This window comes from Frieseomelitta varia, unplaced genomic scaffold (genome assembly GCF_011392965.1).
Source record: "Frieseomelitta varia isolate USP_RPSP 00005682 unplaced genomic scaffold, Fvar_1.2 scaffold_144, whole genome shotgun sequence".
NCBI lineage: Eukaryota > Metazoa > Arthropoda > Insecta > Hymenoptera > Apidae > Frieseomelitta > Frieseomelitta varia.
This window is the reverse complement of record NW_025109128.1, coordinates 245,298-264,118: the sequence shown is the minus strand read 5'-3', so window position 1 is coordinate 264,118 and position 18,821 is coordinate 245,298. Positions and strand designations below refer to the sequence as shown.

Genomic DNA, 18,821 nt, shown 5'->3' with positions numbered 1-18,821 from the left:
CCGGGCCAAGTAGAATGAAATCTCTGCATTCCTTAAGAATGCAGAGTTATTCGTATGTATGTTAATGGAGGGTGGTTGGGAATAGGGCCCGGGTGGGTCTCGTGCGTAGTCACCTCCTCGTGGTGAGATCTGGTAATTGATATCTTTTCACAAACATTAAAGGGTTACAAACTTTAATGTTTGTGAAACGACATCAAGCTAAGAACTACGCAACCTACAGTTCAGTTTAGATCGTGAAAATTTCGGTTCATTCTTTATTTCACGATGTAAACTGAACTGGAGGTAGAATTAGTTGATAAGTAAACTATTGGGCCCCCAGCGGGCCACCGATGGACGACGAGGGATGTCGCAGGGACATCGTGGGATGCGTGCGTCTCAGTTTCAAGTTGCGTGCGTTTAGTTTTAGTTAATCATAAGATAGTTAATATGTGTAAATTCACTGTGAGCGTATTCAGTAGAAAAACACGTTTATTAAACTTGAGACACCTCCTCTCTTCTCTTTTTTCGTTCGTTGTTACTATTGTTACTGTTATTGCACTAGAGATAGTTTTTCTGTCATTGCACTAGAGTAAAGTTACTTTAGTTACTGTCATTGCACAAGAGTAGAGTTACTTTTGTCACTGTCCTTGCACATTCTGTACAAGGGCACGTTTATTTAACTTGAAACGAAATCAGGGATTCCTTCTCTCCGCTCTTTTTTCGTTCGCTGTTACTATTGTTACTGTTATTGCATTAGAGTAGATTTTCCAACTTTCATTGTCAGTGTGTCAAGTCGGGAACTGTAGCCTTGTTGGAAAGGACTAGGTAGGTTCTTGTAGTCTAACGTCCCACGTAATTCGGTTCCAGTAATAGAGGATGAAGTGATCCTGTCTGAACAGGCACAATTAAGACGAGCATAAACATTGTGTTTGTGTTGTTGTTTTTTACTTCGAATTTCAAGCTCCGAGGCCTTCTACGTTTTACTTTATTTGAGAACTGAACAATTTTATATATTAAACAGTAAAATTATCTTAACTATTAAATACGTAGATTCTTAATAAACTGTTGTTGAATTTAGTATTATAATTGTTAAGAATTACACAATATAAAGTTAAGGAATCAACAAATAAGTAGAAAATGTTATAATAGAAGTGTATGAATAAAAGCATATAACAAAATACATACATATATATGTATGTATTTGAGAACTGAACAATTTAATATATAACAATGACTTAGTCAATTACTGGTTGGAATTGAAATTAAATTTTGGTATAAAATTATAAATGACTTTTAGCATAGTATGTTCCACTTAAACGTTTATGTGATATTATTTCTTTTATTGTTGAAAATTATATGTAATAACTATTTGGTTATCTTACCTCGAGTTGATGCAAAAAATACATGTTTTATCTTAAAAATACAAAACACAAACACAAATCTAACTATTGATGTAATTTTTTGCCTGAGAACTTCTGAATAGTACGTCTTTCTGGATAATTCTTCTGAATAACACTTTCTTTTTTACGGACGAGGTGTGCTTCCTTCCGCCATGTTCCCGCTTTAAACTCGATCGTGAGAAATATCGATATGTTCGAGACACGTAGGAGGTATGTTCCGTATTTCACCGTTGGGGCGCTGTAGTCGCACGTTTTGCAGGTGATACTGAAAATAAAAAATAAAATACTCTGGTCCAAATCAAATACACAAAATTCCTGAGAAATTCTTAAAAAAGAACGAAAATATTCATACATTAGATAAAAAATTGTCAATACTTTAAACTGTTAATAATTTCGTGAAAAATAATTGCAGAACAATTAACTTGATTTTATTTTAAAGAATGGGATCTCCACTTTAACAATCCTGAATTTATTTCGATCAAAGATATTTATTTTTACATCATGCAGCAAATGTAAAAATAAAAATACTTTTTTTCTTGAAAATTGTAAAAATTTAAACATCTCGTCGAAAAAAAGTTTTCCCATCTCTGAACAACTGTTATGATCAGATTAATCTTAAATTGAAATCTTCCCTTTAAATTGAGCCCTTAAAATCTGTACTATTTGTTTTCGCCATTTTATTGAGCTTTAAACAGTAATTCATTAATTGTTAACAAATATAACAACAGATGAAAATAATTTACACGATACGATATAACTTTATTTGTGGAAATATATACCAAACAATATTTGTGGGAACATTTTTTTGGTATTTCCAATCTTTTATATAGTCAAGTTTATAAGATTCACTCAAACTCTGAAGTTACACACTAAAATAAATAAAAAACATTATATTTAATTCATATCTAATTATGTTGTTAAAATATATATTTCAATCAATTTTTTAATACCTTTAAATAGATATAAATAATCAAATATATAATGAATTTTTCATCCCAATTTCCATCAATCACTGCTTTAAATTGTTATATTCCTTTATTATCACCACGCTCAATTCAATAAATAACTCTCGAAGTAGATGTGACAATACTGTCCATATTTTTTTTTATTTTAATTCTCATCACTAGTAGTGCTGCAGTGCAAAACTTGCCTAAATCGGTATGACAGAATGTGACACGAAAATGGTAAGCGAGTCCTAGAACCCTGAAATCATAGAACAAAAAAATATATTGTATGCAAGGTCTATTTATACACTTCGTCTGTGGTTTTGAGACTAATCTTTCATACCATGAAGAAGAAAATTTCATACAATACCATGTCTATTCTGTCCTTAGTCAATGCCTGTAGCCCCTTTGTGATTTAAAATGAATTGTTTACATTGTGAAATTTCTAACGAACTTGAGATATAAATGTATCTCTAAAATTTGCAGAAATACGCATTTCATTCTGCTTGATAAAAAAAAATTTTGTGAAAAGTGTATATATTGAGAAATTGAACTAACATCCGTTCGCTTAAAACATCTAAACAAGAAAGCAGATATGAAAGAAGGTCACAACGCATCTAACATAACAAATGATGATTATATTCATGAAAATGGAGAGGTAACTTCATCATTATATATTTTGTATAATATTTGGGAATCATTATTATTATTGTTTTGTTGTATGACCGAAAATGTCGTATATAAGAGGTTATGTTTTTGTTTATTCAAGAAGTATTTCACTTTCTAACTCTAACTGACAATAATGTTTCATTGTTTAGTAATATGTATATATTGTAAATTAAATTGGCATAAGTTTATTTATACACTTATAATAGGCTGCTAATACAGTGGAATCTCCAGCAAAGCAGAAATTACGTGGATGGCTAAATCGAAACTTAAGAATAAAAATGACAGATGGCCGTGTTCTGATAGGTGCATTCTTATGTACTGACCGTGATGCCAATGTGATTTTAGGATCATGTTCAGAATTTTTGTCCGAGGATCATACAGAAGCAAGAACTCTAGGTTTAGTAATGATACCCGGTAGACATATTGTAACCATACATCTTGATGCTTGAGCAATTATGTTTGCTTCATTTGAAATTAACTATACAGAATTTATTGTCCTTCATTTTTTTTAAATTATATAGATTCTTATTACATCTGTATTTCTAGAAATATATATTCCATGATGCAATTAAGCTTAAAACAATTAATGATATGTGCATGTAATTTATTTTCAACATGTTCCTACTTACTGTACAAAAACTTAAACATAATTTTTAAACTGTAAACCAAAAATCAAATTAAGTAGGCTCATTTGATTTTTCGTCTGCAGATTCGTTACTTGTTACTTTATTGGCTGTAAGAGAATATAATAAAATTAAAAGGAATCAGTTTGTTTAATAGTATTATTAATTTCATTATACTTACAATTTTCTATACATTCCTTTTGTACATCACAGTACTCTTGTTCAAGTAACATAATGTAATTAACTTCTTCCTTTATAATTTTTAATGCATCATCTATTCTCTTAGTAAGAGTGAAAGATAGGTTGTCCATTCCAGATAAGTAACTTAGTTCTGAAGCAGCTACTGCCATTTTGTGAACATACTCAACATATCCTGTTAACTTCTGCAAAAACATATATTTTTAATAAATCTAATATGCCAATATATATTCATTCTATTTCTTCTTACAGTTAACATTTCTTTTTTACTTTGTACTTGTGACCTTAATTCAACTATCATATCCCAATGTGAATCAGTAACATTAAATTCCAGAGTTTCCCTTGAAAGTGTGATTAATTCATTTAACAATGCCCTGTAAAATATTTTATCACATTGTCAACAAAAACTTAATTAATCCTCTTAATTTTAAACAAAAATTTACATACTTGTATTCATTACTTGTTTTCATTATTGTTGTACATGCAATAGTTAAGGATTGAGTTGCACTGTTAACAGCATCTATGGTTGATTGTTGTATCATATATTCAGGAGTCAATTTTTTTACATCAACAGGTTCAAATTGTAATTTATCATTTGCTGTAGGTTTATTAGTTTCTGGTTGATTTACAAATGTGAAACTTGTAGCATACTAAAAAAGAAAAAAAAAAGTATTAAGATAAAATACAAAAAGAAATTAAAAGTTTCAAAATTTTACCATAATAGAGCCAGCTCTTTTCAATAATACTTGAAAAAATTGACGCAACGACATGATTTAAGAAATATTTCGTTCGTTTTTATGATACTATTAGAGACAGGGTTATGTCGTTATTCTGAATAACGCGAATTAAATAATTAATATATTATGAAAAGTTAGTTTTTGATTCGCATATTTAAAATTGTAACATATTTTATTTTTATATGCATAAAAATTCATAAAATAGATAGAAGTTAATGTCAGAACAACTTATATTTATACTTCTAAACTATGTATGTATTTTCTTGCGACTGTAGAATAATCTAGCGACGTAATGCGAAATTAAATGTAACCACAATTTTCAAATTTTAAAAATATCATTCGACAAAAATCCTAATATTTCTTAAGACAATGAAAATAATGTAATTAAGATATTTCATAGCTTTTTATTGTAATTGTTGTAAGTATTAAATAATGTAAGGCTTATTACATTTTATGTATAATACAATAATTATTTAAATACAGAAAATATCTTGAACTTTACAAGATTTAAAATGTTGAAATTTTCTATAATACATTAAAAAATTAAAAAAAAAATTATGAATCGTAAATTAGTAAGTAGTTTCGATAATATGTAAGAATAAACAAACAATTATAATCTTATTTGACATTGCATATAATTATAGGAAGACTTTTTGTATCCATATTTTCTTACAATTATCAAATTCGACATTAAATTTACTAACTGAAAGTAACTAATTCTTCTCCTCCTTTATTTATATCCTATAGGCTGCTTTATTCGGCCAAGAATAAATAATATAATTTATAAATTTTAATTATAATTACATTCGTTTGGAATGGTTTTAATCAACTTATAACAAATTTTTAAAGAGAAGCAAATTATTTTACACAAAGAGTGCAACTTTCTTTAAACAGATAAACATTGTCAAATTTTACTTCACTACATTTAATTCACATTGTAGTAAACTGCTAGAATTTTGATTATAACAAAAATAAATATATACTTGTTGCGTTATAAAATGAATTATATTATAGATGTAATGGAGCATGTGTAAAGTGTTGTGAGATTTAGGCATTTTCAAGTGAGGATTAAGTAATCAGGAATGTAGGAAAAAATGCGTAAAAACTGAATTTTTTTTTAGTAAAGAAGTCCCATATGTATGCATGTGTAATTATAATGTTTGATATAGATGTTTGTAGAAAATCAGTTTTAAGCTATAGCATATAGCATATCTAAGAATATAGTATCAAGTATCACAATTAATTAAATATATTCACAGTAGATGAAGTCCGACCAAATAAAATGATACGTCAATTTGTAAATAATGACTTTATACTTATAATTTATTTGTTTAAATGTAATAAATGTAGTGTTTTTTTTTTCTTTTTGACAGTAATCGCTTAAAATCATTAAATTATTCAAATTTGTTTCTGCTTGGCACTTAAAATTTCTTATATGATTTTTTATGTAATGGTCGGCTTTCTTTTCTTGTAACTTGTGTGTAAAACGTATATATAATAAGATAAATCTATTTCCTTTTGTACGAAAAATGGATTATTAATATCTGTATTAATTTTATACAAATATACGAAATTAAATAAGATAACACTTAATATTCACATTTGCAAAATAATTCATCCAGCCACAATAACACAATTTCTCGAATTTGATTTTGGTTTTTAAATGCACTCATAAACCTGTCCTATAATGTAATAAATTATCTAATTTATTAACCGAAATGCGATCGGTCAATAATGAAAGTCACACACTTTTAAATAAATTTTTTTTTAAAGTTCTTGATGTATTTCTTTTTGAGTACTTTCATGAGTCATCTCAGATTCGTCATCCTTTGACGAATCTGTTGATTCTTCTGAATCTACTGATTTTTCATTTTGTACTTTTACATTTTCAGATAAATCTTCGTTTTCCGTTTGAGAATCAGTTGCCGATTTAGGAACAGATTCTTCCGATCCTTCTTTTGTGTTTGTTGTATTCTCATTTGTACTCTCTGTATGATTTGTAACAGAGTCTTGCTTTGGTCGCCATATCTTTGCCTTATTTATAAGATACTTCATTTCTCTATCAAGCAATGCCATTTTATTTGCAATATCACGAACTTTATATTTCACTGATTCGTGCAAAGCTGTCTCAGCAAAAGATTTGACAACTGTATCATAATATTCCTACAAATTTTAATTATGTGCAATTAATTATTTAATATATTTATAACAAAACGTAAGTATATTACGTAAGTATACTTACCTGAGTTTCATTAATTACTTTCTCTAACATTTCTATCTCTACTTGGGTAAAGATTTCGCTCGATAAGCTCAAATTGCGCATATTATTCAAAAATGTTGTGCTTGCATTTAACATAGAAGTCATGCCTTTTAAAACTTCCGGGCGTTCTCTATGTTCAAACACGCGTTCATATACATCATTAGTAAGTTTCTGAAGTTGTGACAATTTCTCCTCATATACTTCAGCAGTTACACTAAATCCATCTTCGTATAACCATTCAGAAATTTCAGAACATGCTTTCAATATATTTTCAGCTTCTTGAGAAGTAGCAGCAGCGGCATATTCTTCAGATTCTAATTTTTGTTGAGCATCAATTATAAATGTTTCTAAGTTATTTAAAGCTGTTTCACGTTTTACTTTCTCAAAATCATATACATCTAAACGATGCAATCTAAAATAATTATATAACATTCAAATTATACATATTGAATAATAATATTTTACATAAAATTATTATTCAATATGTAGTTATACTTACTTCTCTTGAGATTCAACAAATTTATCTCCAGAAAGAATCTGTGATCCTAATTTGATTTCATCAGCTTTAATAGGTTCTTTAATCGTAACAACCGTGGCCTTTTTTTCTTTCTCTTTTTCTACTTTCTCAGTTTTATTTATTGTTTTATCCTCAGTAATCGTGCTTTCATTTTTCTTTTTTGTTTTATCTGCTGGTTCCTTTTGCAAATCAGGATATTCAGATTCTTCATTAACTGGCTTTATATCTTCTTTTAATGATTCCTCCGTTTTTCCTTCTTTATCCTCTGACCCTACATTTTTTTTATTATATCTATCTCAATATTTCAATTATATTTACAAGAAAGTTATGTCAAATGTAATTACTTTTTTACATTACAATCTTTTAAAAAAGTTGTAATGCATTTAACAAATTACACTTATTATAAGTGTTTTAACTTTCTTTCATATCATCTAATATTTTATAAATGCTTGCAAAAAATGGCTCTATATTTAAAAAAAAAAAAAAGTTTTCCTAATGATTTAATATTTTCTTCACTACATTCTTTACGATATTTATTTTAAAGAAAAGAAAAAAAAGAGTATATCATTTTTTGCAATGCATTCCACACAAACCTGCAAAAAGTTTACTAATAGTTGAGCCAAGTATTGAGAAAGTACCCTCTTCTTCATCAGAAGTTGAACTTGATTTTTCTGATACTAATTCTACATTCACCAAATTAAGTATGCCACTCTCATCCATGGCAAAATGCGCTTTAATTCCTTTACTTTCTGCTCCATCTTTAGCATGTTTTTCTAAGGCTTCATTTATACCAGATAAAGTTATAGTAGACAAATTAAAATTACCAATGACACTAAAATTAAAAGACTACACTAATAAACATAATTATCAACATACTTCAAACGAGAATTATTGAATATACATACGCTATTTCATTAGATGGTAAGTAATCTAATTCAGCATAATTAATATGAAATTGGAAATTTTCTGTGTACTTATTAAACGTAATAATTTTCTTTTGAGGATAAGGATTCATTTTACTAAATAATGATTTTTTAACCTAAAAGTATTATATACATTTAAATAATATATTTAGCTTTAATAAAAATTAAAAGATAGTAACTTACTTGTTTCACTCTATTATCAACTGTTCTATCAAAAACAATGTGTATAGGAAATAATACAGCATCTTTAATAACAAATTTCTTTACTTTAAACCCTTTACTAAGATCTGCAGCTTTATATACTCCTCCTAATGCAGCTGCCTCATCTGTGTTGATGTTTTTAGATAACTCAACTGTTAAATACTGATTTAGATGCTCTTGTATTTTTGGCATTCTAGTGGCAGCCCCAACCAATACAACTTGAGATATAACATCCATTGTTAAACCTATAAGATTTATATTAATTTATGATAATACATTTACAATAAAACATTTGAATTTAATTTATTTCAATATACCTAATGTCTTATTTACTAATGTATTTCAATGTACCTGATGTTTTTAAAGCAATTTTAATAGGATTTGCTACTCGTTCAAATAAGTCAGCACAAAGTTGTTCCAATTTTTCTCTGGTAACTTGCAATCTAAAGTCATGTTCTTCTATTAATCCTTCAATTTGAGCGAAATGGTCAGTATTTGCACTCAACACATTCTTAACACGGCCAGCTTCTTTAAAAAGTTTTGCCATTGCTCTTGGATTGCTAAATACAGAGTTTGTTGTTTTATTTAAAGCATCAAATTCCTTTGCCAAATGATGTTGTAATCTAATTTGCACTTCAAGTCCTCCTAAAGTACGATCATAACCCACACCCAAAATAGTAACATGAGGATTAGTTTCAACGAATCCCTTTTCCTTCGTTTTCACATTTTGATAACTGACAATAGTTGCAGTTGTACTACTAGCACCCATGTCGTAAAACATTACATAATGTGCAGTGTCATTTATTTCTTTACTACGGAAAATTCCATAATTTAATGCAACTGCAGCATAATCATTAATAAGTTGCAAAACCTTGATCCCTGCAAGATCAGCTGCTTGCATAAGAACTCTTCGTTCAATTTGATTAAAAAATCCTGGAACAGTTATTACTGCTTCACTGATCTTTTGGCCAGCTGAATTTTCAGCAAATTCTTTTCCTTTATGCAAAATTTGTGCAAGCAATTCCTCTGGGGTATATGTGGTATTTTCATCCAATCTAAATGCAATCGTCTTACGTTCTTCATCGGATATGATATCGTAATATGGAAATCTTCTCTTATAAAGCTCTACCATAGGATTATCTATACTTTTTCCTAACAGATCTAGAATATAAGAAAAACTATTTTGGGGTGATCTAATACCCACTACTTGAGCATCTTCTCCAAAACTTCTTTCTCCATTTCTAAATGCAATTGTGACTGGTGTTTTCCTCTTTGATTCTTTATTTAAAACTATTTCCATAGGAACACCAGGCTAGATAAATCATTAATTAATAATGTCAATGATACAATAAATAATAAAACTTATTGAAAATTGAATGATAATGCATAAAGTTTACTTACTGAAACAATAGCAACTTTCATTGATTCACTGCCCATATCAATACTCATAACAGCAACCCCATTACTAAGGCCAATAAAAAATGCAATAGTAATCAATAGTAACCAAATAATGGACATACTTAGTTTACTTAGTTCCATCTATAATTTAAAACAGATAAAAATATATGTATAAAACTTTGTATTGTTACATATGTACGTTCATAATCTGCAACACGCTTAAAATTAATTTTAAAGAGAATATTTACATGTTTTAATTCATCAAATATTGTTGCTTAAATATTTCACGTTTATTTTAAATTAAAAGATATGTTTCAAAGACGATTTGGACACAATATTACAATAAAAACACGAAATTATATCATAAATTTTATGAGTAAAAATAAATATCTATGTAAAATTTCTTAAAAAATTGATGTTCATTTACAAAAAGCAGCGTGGAAGTTGTGCAAAAAATAATTCTCTTAATTGCACGAGAATTTTCATTAAGACTGTCAAATTTGGTTATGCTAATCAGAAAATTCTAAACGACGTTACTCACTTTTTCTTTTTATTCTAAGAATATTAGTCTGACGACAAAAGTACTATAATCTTCAAATCATTAGACATAAGCATGCGTACGTTTCAATTTGTTTAAAACAAGAAAAACAACGTACACTTCTTACTTTTCGTCAAACTGAACAAGAACCATGTGTTTGTGTGGCACAACGGGATTGGTAAAATAAAATGGAAGAAAACGTTCATATTGGTCCGCGTTGACAAATCAAAACCAATATCAGTTATTTGTCCCCCACTATTACAATATCTAATTTCGAAGAGTCAAAAAAGAATTTCGCTATTTTTCTTAATATTTAACTTCATTTGTAATTACCATCTTTTAATTGCAATCATAGTTGTAACACGGGAGAATTAAATAAAAAATAAATTGGTGATTTATTTAAAAAATTAATTGGTGATACAGCAATGTAAGATTTATTATAAATTATATCAATGTTTATAACAAAAGCAATGTTCGTATATATGTTATATAATAAAAAAATTACAACAAAAATGTTGTTGCTTTATTAAACAATATATTATATAATTATATAACTTGTATTATGCACATATGTAATTATTTGAATTTGAAATAGTGACTGATATAATTAATGATTAATAAACATGAAAATAACTATTTATATAAATAAAAACAAAGAGAGTATACAACTTTACAATGAATTAATGCAATTCATTCGCAATACAATATGGATAATTATTTGTTCTTTGTAAAGTGCTTTATCTTAAAATTCAATAGAGCTAGAAACTTCTGCGCAATTATGTAAAAATGTTTATAATATACAAATACTGAGCAACCTTATAGCTCTTCTGTTCTCCCGAATTTATAGATCAGAGATCCCAGAAAAATAAACATATTTTGTAAAAAAAGACCTACACCAGGCCAATTATGTTGTGCACCTGAAATGACAAATTAATGATGTTAAAATGATACAGACAAACATTAGGTAACAAATAACATACAAACCGGCAGCTACAAAATCTGCAAATAAAATCCAACAGGCTGCAATAACAGCAGCAAATCCCATTACAAATCCAACAAATAACCAGCCTCTCGCGCCTCTGGCACCAAGATAACCACCACTGAAGGTATCGCCTCGCATTTGTGCATTTGTCACAGAATTTATCCTGAAATTATGATCCCTAATTTTTATATACACTATCCCAAGAAATATCATACCATAAATATAAACTTACATGAACAAAGATATAGTCCCAAATACTCCACATACATGATACGCCTTTGACATTTCGCCAGGATACTTGGCATTAGCATCAATTATAAACCACCATCCTACAAAAAACTGGAATTACAGAATACAATGATTATTATATATTGCATTATTCATACTGTATATTACTGTGAAAAGTAAAGGAAATTTTAACTATTGATATATACTAATCAATGAATAACAAATTAATATTTATTAAATTGGCAATTTATGTATAATTAAATAAAAAATATATTGTTATGTGTTACATCAGTTTTATTTAGAATAATATAAACTCTGATGTTTACCAAAGTTCCAGCGAACATAGACACTAATACATTCCGTTTATTGTCTATTTCAAACCATACACACGTTGCGTTTTGTAGATTTTCCAAAATTGACGTCATTTTTCAAAAATTGTAGTAAAATAACCCGAGAATTGAATATCACGATTAGACAGCTAACCTAAATGACAAGCATCAGTTACACAAACGTGTAAGTATAAGCTTTTATGTATACCTATATATAACCACAAAAATATTACAATCCATGAAAATTGTTCTTAAGATTGTAAACTTCTTCTTTACTACTATTTACTACTATTTCATTTAATAAACATTATAATTTTCACTACTTGATACTGAATTTGTAGCAGATAATACTAATGTTACTAATATTTATAGTAACATTTCATTGAGTTACGTGGTACGATTTAAAACAATAAAAAGGGAATCAACACGCATCTGCAATTACGAGCTGTCAGCAACAAGCTACGTATTTTTACAATTTAGCATTTGTCTGATTAGGAAACTATTCAGAAAATGACAGTAGACTTAGGTTTCGTAGAGAAATGCGAATCTTGGCAATTAGAAAGCAGATTTTTCCCAAGCAAAGTCGGCGGTAAACCAGCCTGGCTTGATTTAAAAAACATACCCGGAGAGAAGGATCTTTTGTGCAAGTATTGCAAAGAACCTTGTATCTTTTTATGTCAAATCTACGCACCATACGAGGATAACGAAGATGCCTTTCATAGAACGATATTTGTCTTTATATGTAAAAAAGTCGAATGCTCAAAATTGAATGAGAATGGAAATTTAAAAGTCTTTCGTTCCCAACTACCGAGGATAAACGAATTTTATTCAAGCGAACCTCCTGTAGAACAGAACGACTGGAGGACTGATATTGGTATGTATCATTAAAAATTGATAATCTTCTTGTTTAAACGATCTGTAACAGTAAAGAAACAGCGTGAATAATTTTAGGTGTAAACAAGTGGGTAAAAACATGTCACATCTGTGGAATATTAGCACTTAGTCATTGTTCTAAATGTAAGATTGTTAATTATTGTTGTCGTGCTCATCAAGTATATGACTGGAAGCATGGGCATAAAGAGACTTGCAGCAGTAATAAAATAGTAATGAAAAAACCTGAAATCTTGTTTACCGAATATGAAATAGTAATAGAAACGGAAGACAAAGAAGATGCAAATAATACAGATACAGATTTAATCAAAGAAAAAGAAGAGATTAAAAAGTACGAAACAATGGTACAGAAAGGTGAAGCAGGAAGTTTTCAAAATGAAGATGTACAAAATGAATTGTTAAATATGGTTAATCAGAAAGAAGACAAAATATTTTCCAAATTCCTTTCGACTATTGATAAATATCCAAATCAAATATTAAGGTTCAAATTTTTTTATATTATTTTCCTTACTTCATGAAAAGAAGAGTACCAAATATAGAAAATTTTACATGTTTACAGATACAGTAGAGGTGGCAATGTTTTATACATTTCAGGAGAGAGTAAAACTGATGAAATACCAAGGTGTTCAGAATGCAATGGAGAGAGGCAATTTGAATTTCAGGTAAAATAAAAAATACATTTTGTAAATAGAAGTTGCGTACGTAACTAATAAGATTGTTTGTTATAGATTATGCCTCAATTATTGAACTTCTTAGAGCTTGGAAATCCACTAAAATGTATTGATTGGGGCATTTTAGTAGTATTTACTTGTATAAGATCATGCGTACCTAAAAATGGATATAGTATAGAATATATATGGAAGCAAGACATCATAGAAAGTGATTGTGATAAAAATTCAAAAGAGTCGAACACAAATTAAAATATAACAACATAAAAGCTACAATTACCTTGTAGAATAATTTTAATGGACCAAAATAAAATACATGGTTATTTTAATAATAATAGTTTGAGTTTTACATTCCAGAAATAATATAATATATCATAAGTAAAATTGATAAAAAATTAAAGTAAATATCTTTCCATAAAATTAGGTCACAAAATTGATCGTTCGCAAGATAAAAATAATGTTCATATATATATATTGAACATACAATGAATATAAAAAAGATAATTGCTAATACAAGACGATATAATGAAATAATATATCAAAGTATCAAATTTCTTGAAAGATTGTTAGCAATTATAGCATTTTAAAAGAAATATTAAAATAAAATGTATAGTCATCATGTACAGTCATATATAACATATCAATTATGGAAAAGTTATTATATGTAAAAAAAATATCTTATATAATACTATATTAACTTCTTGTGTCAAACTTTTTTAATACTGTTTCGCTGAATTTTCGTTTAATTCGTTGATAGAGGTAGTTTAATTATGTTAATCATAAAATTATAGTACACGATGTCGAATTATTTTATCAAAGAAAGTAAGAAAGATGAACTATCTTGACAATATTGTTTGAAGTACTTTAAGGTAATATTTGTCACAGCTTTTGTTAAATTATGAGACAAATCAAACGGATCTTGCACACACAATGGAGAATCAATTCGAAAATATTGTGGTTTTTCCGAGGTTTGTAGATAGTTGATGTAAGGCTTCATTTCTTCTGGTAACATTTTTATGTCCGTAAAATCTTTTTTAGCTACAAGTTTGCCCATAAGTGGACAAATAATGTAATGTCGATAATCAAAATTTGCATAAAATTTAAAAAAACCCAGTAATAATGTAGAAATAGGTTGCTCAGATTTATTATTATCTTTTGGTTGCGCAACACCAGTTTCCCACCCTGAAATAAAATTTGAATTCAATAATTATAATTAAGAAAAACAAGATCCATTTTGATAGATTTATGATATGTCTTACCAGATATAAGTTTAGAATTATTTTTCTCTTTTATTAATTCGGCAACACTTGGTAAATAAGATTCTGTTTGTAAGTAGAATATAACAAGACAACTAAGGGCATAATTTATTAAACCATGTCTTCCAGGTAAATTAAAATTAGATAACCATTTTTTTACAAATAATATTAGTTTTCTACAGGGTAAATATGCATCATTGAAAGATCTGAAAATGATAAATTATTTAAATAAACATATCAATCTATTTATGTATAAAATTAATAAAAAATAAAGTACAATACCTTATTAGTTTAGAATTCTCAACAGAAAGACCATTTGTAACAGAAATGTCACAGTGTAAACCATTTCGTTTATATGTTAATTTCATTATAGGAATTCTCGTTTTTTCCACTATCTCCCTTATTTCCCACTCATTTTTAGGTAATCTTTCTTTAATAGTTCTAAGATAAGATTCTGCTAATTTGTCATCCCCAACTTCTTGATTATATGTGTTATCTATTAATATATAACAATAAAAGTGACAATCAGAACTTTATGAATGTTTCATATTTCTATGATGTACATGTCATACTTTTAAAATACTCACTACAGTCAAGATATATATCTATATCACTATCTACAAGTGCAAGTCCAGTAACTCTTGAGCCAAATACAAATACTTTAATAGTTGGATAAACAGATTTTAAACTATATTCTAAGGATTGTTTTATTTCCTGTGGTACACTGTCTAATAAATCTGATTGTTGGAATAATACATTAGAAACTTCATCAGCTTGTATTAAAATTTCTTTTATACTATCAGGAAAGTCCTCAATCATAAAATCTTTACTTTTTAATAAATATTTATGTAACTTGTCATTACAATGCTTTGTATAACAGTCTTCATTTCCCAACCATAACACAGTACATGGAATACAAAAATCAAATATTTGATCTTCTAAAAGTGGACTGTGTTGTTTGTCAATATGTTTTACAAATTCAATTTTGTGATCAAATCGTTCTGAACATAAAGCACAACAAAATCTCTGAATACTATACCACAAATTATTAACATCTTGTGATATAGAATCAAAAATGGCATCTATAACTTTGGTGAGTTTTTCATGTTTTTCTCTGTGACATTTTTCTTTAATATGTGATGTAAAGTAAGACATATCATTTTTGACAAAATTTCCACAAGGATAACATTTCACTTCATATTTTGATATTTCCTTCATATACTGACTTGACAATTTATCACAGTTTATATCCTTTTTAATTTGATTAATTTGCATTTTATGTTGTTGTAGGCATATATGTTCATATACAAAATATAATTCTTCTGGAACCTTTTGATTGCAGGCTATACAATAGAAGTGTGTACTATCATATGGCATAATTAATCTTAAATTTATTTTAATATTGTTCAATTTTTCTTGAACAGTGTACATTTTTTTTTCTATTTTCAAATATTTTTCAGTATACAGTTCATTTAGACGTTCTAATATATTTAGAGATTTTTTTTTTGGTTTGTGTATTTTTGATATTTGTTTGTCACTCAGAATGTTTATAATTTGTACACATACATCTTCGATTATAGCAAAATCACATTGATTATCACTAGATAGTTTATTCAGTTTTACTGTATGAATATTATTAATAGTAAACCGGTTACTTTCATATATATCTGTAAATATCTTATTTTCATTTGAATCATCTCTCAGAGATATAGTATTCTTTAATACTTTACTTGTGTTATAATCTACATTATAAATATCATTAATTGAGCTATGGTTTTCACTTATATCTGTTGTATTATTTGTATTTGTACCACTTTCATAAGTATCTAAATTTGCATTTTGAGCAAAATTGTGCTTGTGAGATTTTCCTTCGGTATGTTTCAAAATATTGTGTAATGAAACAATATAACAGTTACATACTGTACATAAAAATATAATTCCAAAACATTTAATTCTATTGTCTATTAGTTTTTGTTTTATCAGTTCTAAGCAATCTTTATTGCATAGAACTGAAGAAGTAGAAATTTTGCATTTTGTTGTATCTGAAACTTCATGTTGTATTTGATCACAATCTAATTCCTTTTCTATTTTATTCATTTTATAATTATATTTTTTCATATTTTGATCTTCTAATGCTTTATGTGATTTTTTTCTAATATGTGGTAAAATATGATCAAACGAACGCAAAGAACACATACATAAGTCACATGTATATGTTCCTTTATCAAAAGTAACATGGTTAAACGTATAATGTTCAGATAAAATTATTTTATTATTTACAAGGATTTCATAACAATTATAAAGCTTTTTAAAATTATAATAAGCTTTAAAAGTTATATTGAAAGACATACATAGATATCTGTCATACTCATTAATATATGAATCATATTCTTGGTATGCAATTAAATTTTGCAACAATAATTTTATGTCAAACACATTTGTTTCATGTATTTCTAATTTATGTTTAAATTTATTGTTTGGGTGCATTATTATTGAATTTATTTCATCAAAATTTATAATATTTTTCCGCCACCTTCGGATATGATTTGCACATTCAATATGTTGCAAAACACCACGTAAATCTTTAAAACTTTTTCGACAAGGTATGCATATGAAACTATACTCTGCAATTACATATGCAGTTTTACTCTTATTTGTGATTTCTTGATACGTTTCTGTAATGTTATAATGCTTGAACATTTTAAATATCTGATCACACCTTGCTATCATATGTTCTTCTCTATTAATATGATATAAAATATCTTCAAGGCTAGCTTTTATACACATGCATAAATAACAAACGTATTGCCCATTATAATTGATTATATTATGTTTCACCAATGTTTTGAACATTTTAAATCTTTTATTATGAAATTGCTCATACAATAATTATAATAAACAATTATTTTTTATTGTATGATAAAATATATTTGATATTAAATATTTAATAAATTATATGCGGTATTTATTGTAAAAAAATTACCTAAGTTACTTTTTAAATGCACGTAATTCAGTCTCATCTTCTGTATGCAATATTGTAATATCCCATTGCACGATTTTGTGAATCACTTTTGATAAAATCATAGGAAAACAATGTCAACTGACGAATTCGTACATTGTCCAATATGTCCGCACAACATCTTAGTATTCATATTGCAGGTCTTTCATGATTCCTTCCATTTCAATTTCAAGTTCTATGGTTTTCTGTTCTCTGGCATCCACGATGGAGATAATTGCTCCACCTGGTGTCGAGTGTTCGTCATTCAACATATTCCGACATTCTATATCCAACAGTCGCAAGTGGTCAACTAGTCGCAGATATGTAGCGACCTATAGTTCCTCGAGTACGAGTTTCGAACACCAACTTGTACAAGCCACAAGTCAATCGATATTCGATGTTAAGCAAAGTGCGCTAGAATTGGGTGGGGGACCGTCCAGCCATGCGAGTAGTTAGAACAACAAGCGTCTGGGGTGAAGAAGTCGCTACCATCAACCCCACTGATGAGTCTAGGCAGCGACTCTGAGACGAAACGCACAACCTTTCCTCACCTTATCCACATCATCACTTCCTACATTATCCTCGCATCATCATAAACACTTACAATCCTTTCAGATAGATCGATGGCGCTTATTAGATTAATACCACAAACGCAATGAAACATATTTGAACTCGTTTAGACATAAAATAGCAATCAAGTGAATCAACATAAATGATTCTTCCTATAAAAAAAATTAGTTTCTCATTTTCTATAATTACAACCATTTCTCTCGTAATCTCCAAAGCAAAACAAATTGTAAAATTTGATATATTATTATTTTTATATTTTGTATAAAATTAAATATATTTTTACCGAATTCAACTGTAATAACTCAATAATCTCAAACAGAATTTTCTACTTTTAGTACCACCGAGTTATCAATAGATGGCGCCACCGTTGCTTCTAATGTAGCGACCTCTACTTCGAAGAATTTAGATTCTATGTTCCGTCGAGATGTGTATTTAATATAAACAATAGAATATTTAAAAATAGCTATTAATTTTATTATCACCATGGAAATGTTTACTGACACTTATATATA

The 18,821-nt window shown here is 28.0% G+C and overlaps 6 protein-coding genes and 1 long non-coding RNA gene across 10 annotated transcripts; 2 read left to right on the top strand and 5 right to left on the bottom strand.

Annotated features, from left to right (window-relative positions):
• Positions 1-1,374: 1,374 nt before the first annotated feature.
• On the bottom strand, positions 1,375-2,428 carry LOC122533351. Its single transcript, XR_006307691.1, has 2 exons — positions 2,330-2,428; positions 1,375-1,644 (listed from the first exon to the last, which is right to left on the bottom strand). It is a non-coding gene; the product is annotated as an uncharacterized LOC122533351 (long non-coding RNA).
• A 292-nt stretch (positions 2,429-2,720) lies between these two features.
• On the top strand, positions 2,721-3,769 carry LOC122533324 (N-alpha-acetyltransferase 38-B, NatC auxiliary subunit). Its single transcript, XM_043662939.1, has 2 exons — positions 2,721-2,981; positions 3,199-3,769. Exons 1-2 carry the CDS (start codon positions 2,919-2,921, stop codon positions 3,439-3,441), a joined length of 306 nt encoding a protein of 101 aa, XP_043518874.1. The 5' UTR covers positions 2,721-2,918; the 3' UTR covers positions 3,442-3,769.
• LOC122533311 lies at positions 3,582-4,827 on the bottom strand. The gene is made up of 5 exons (XM_043662915.1): positions 4,530-4,827; positions 4,261-4,463; positions 4,064-4,187; positions 3,797-3,998; positions 3,582-3,725 (listed from the first exon to the last, which is right to left on the bottom strand). The coding sequence occupies exons 1-5, from the start codon at positions 4,581-4,583 to the stop codon at positions 3,670-3,672; spliced, it is 639 nt and encodes a 212-aa protein (XP_043518850.1). The 5' UTR covers positions 4,584-4,827; the 3' UTR covers positions 3,582-3,669.
• A 339-nt stretch (positions 4,828-5,166) lies between these two features.
• Positions 5,167-10,561, bottom strand: LOC122533258 (hypoxia up-regulated protein 1). 4 transcript variants are annotated; one of them, XM_043662837.1, is made up of 9 exons: positions 10,391-10,561; positions 9,853-9,990; positions 8,803-9,763; positions 8,434-8,696; positions 8,233-8,366; positions 7,966-8,159; positions 7,310-7,598; positions 6,793-7,222; positions 5,167-6,713 (listed from the first exon to the last, which is right to left on the bottom strand). In XM_043662837.1, the coding sequence occupies exons 2-9, from the start codon at positions 9,988-9,990 to the stop codon at positions 6,318-6,320; spliced, it is 2,805 nt and encodes a 934-aa protein (XP_043518772.1). In that variant the 5' UTR covers positions 10,391-10,561; the 3' UTR covers positions 5,167-6,317. The 4 variants fall into 4 exon arrangements, with proteins under 4 accessions (XP_043518772.1, XP_043518742.1, XP_043518762.1 ...); XM_043662807.1 differs by having other exon boundaries at positions 7,921-8,159; positions 10,391-10,560; XM_043662827.1 differs by having other exon boundaries at positions 7,921-8,159; positions 10,506-10,524.
• Positions 10,562-10,805: 244 nt separating this feature from the next.
• LOC122533316 (transmembrane protein 50A) lies at positions 10,806-12,064 on the bottom strand. The gene is made up of 4 exons (XM_043662928.1): positions 11,924-12,064; positions 11,602-11,708; positions 11,372-11,532; positions 10,806-11,304 (listed from the first exon to the last, which is right to left on the bottom strand). Exons 1-4 carry the CDS (start codon positions 12,020-12,022, stop codon positions 11,204-11,206), a joined length of 468 nt encoding a protein of 155 aa, XP_043518863.1. The 5' UTR covers positions 12,023-12,064; the 3' UTR covers positions 10,806-11,203.
• Positions 12,065-12,436: 372 nt separating this feature from the next.
• On the top strand, positions 12,437-13,814 carry LOC122533286 (programmed cell death protein 2). The gene is made up of 4 exons (XM_043662873.1): positions 12,437-12,800; positions 12,878-13,298; positions 13,377-13,479; positions 13,546-13,814. The coding sequence occupies exons 1-4, from the start codon at positions 12,437-12,439 to the stop codon at positions 13,735-13,737; spliced, it is 1,080 nt and encodes a 359-aa protein (XP_043518808.1). The 3' UTR covers positions 13,738-13,814.
• Positions 13,815-13,941: 127 nt separating this feature from the next.
• Positions 13,942-17,629, bottom strand: LOC122533255. Its single transcript, XM_043662797.1, has 4 exons — positions 15,329-17,629; positions 15,024-15,237; positions 14,745-14,947; positions 13,942-14,667 (listed from the first exon to the last, which is right to left on the bottom strand). The coding sequence occupies exons 1-4, from the start codon at positions 17,592-17,594 to the stop codon at positions 14,291-14,293; spliced, it is 3,060 nt and encodes a 1,019-aa protein (XP_043518732.1). The 5' UTR covers positions 17,595-17,629; the 3' UTR covers positions 13,942-14,290.
• Positions 17,630-18,821: the final 1,192 nt, after the last annotated feature.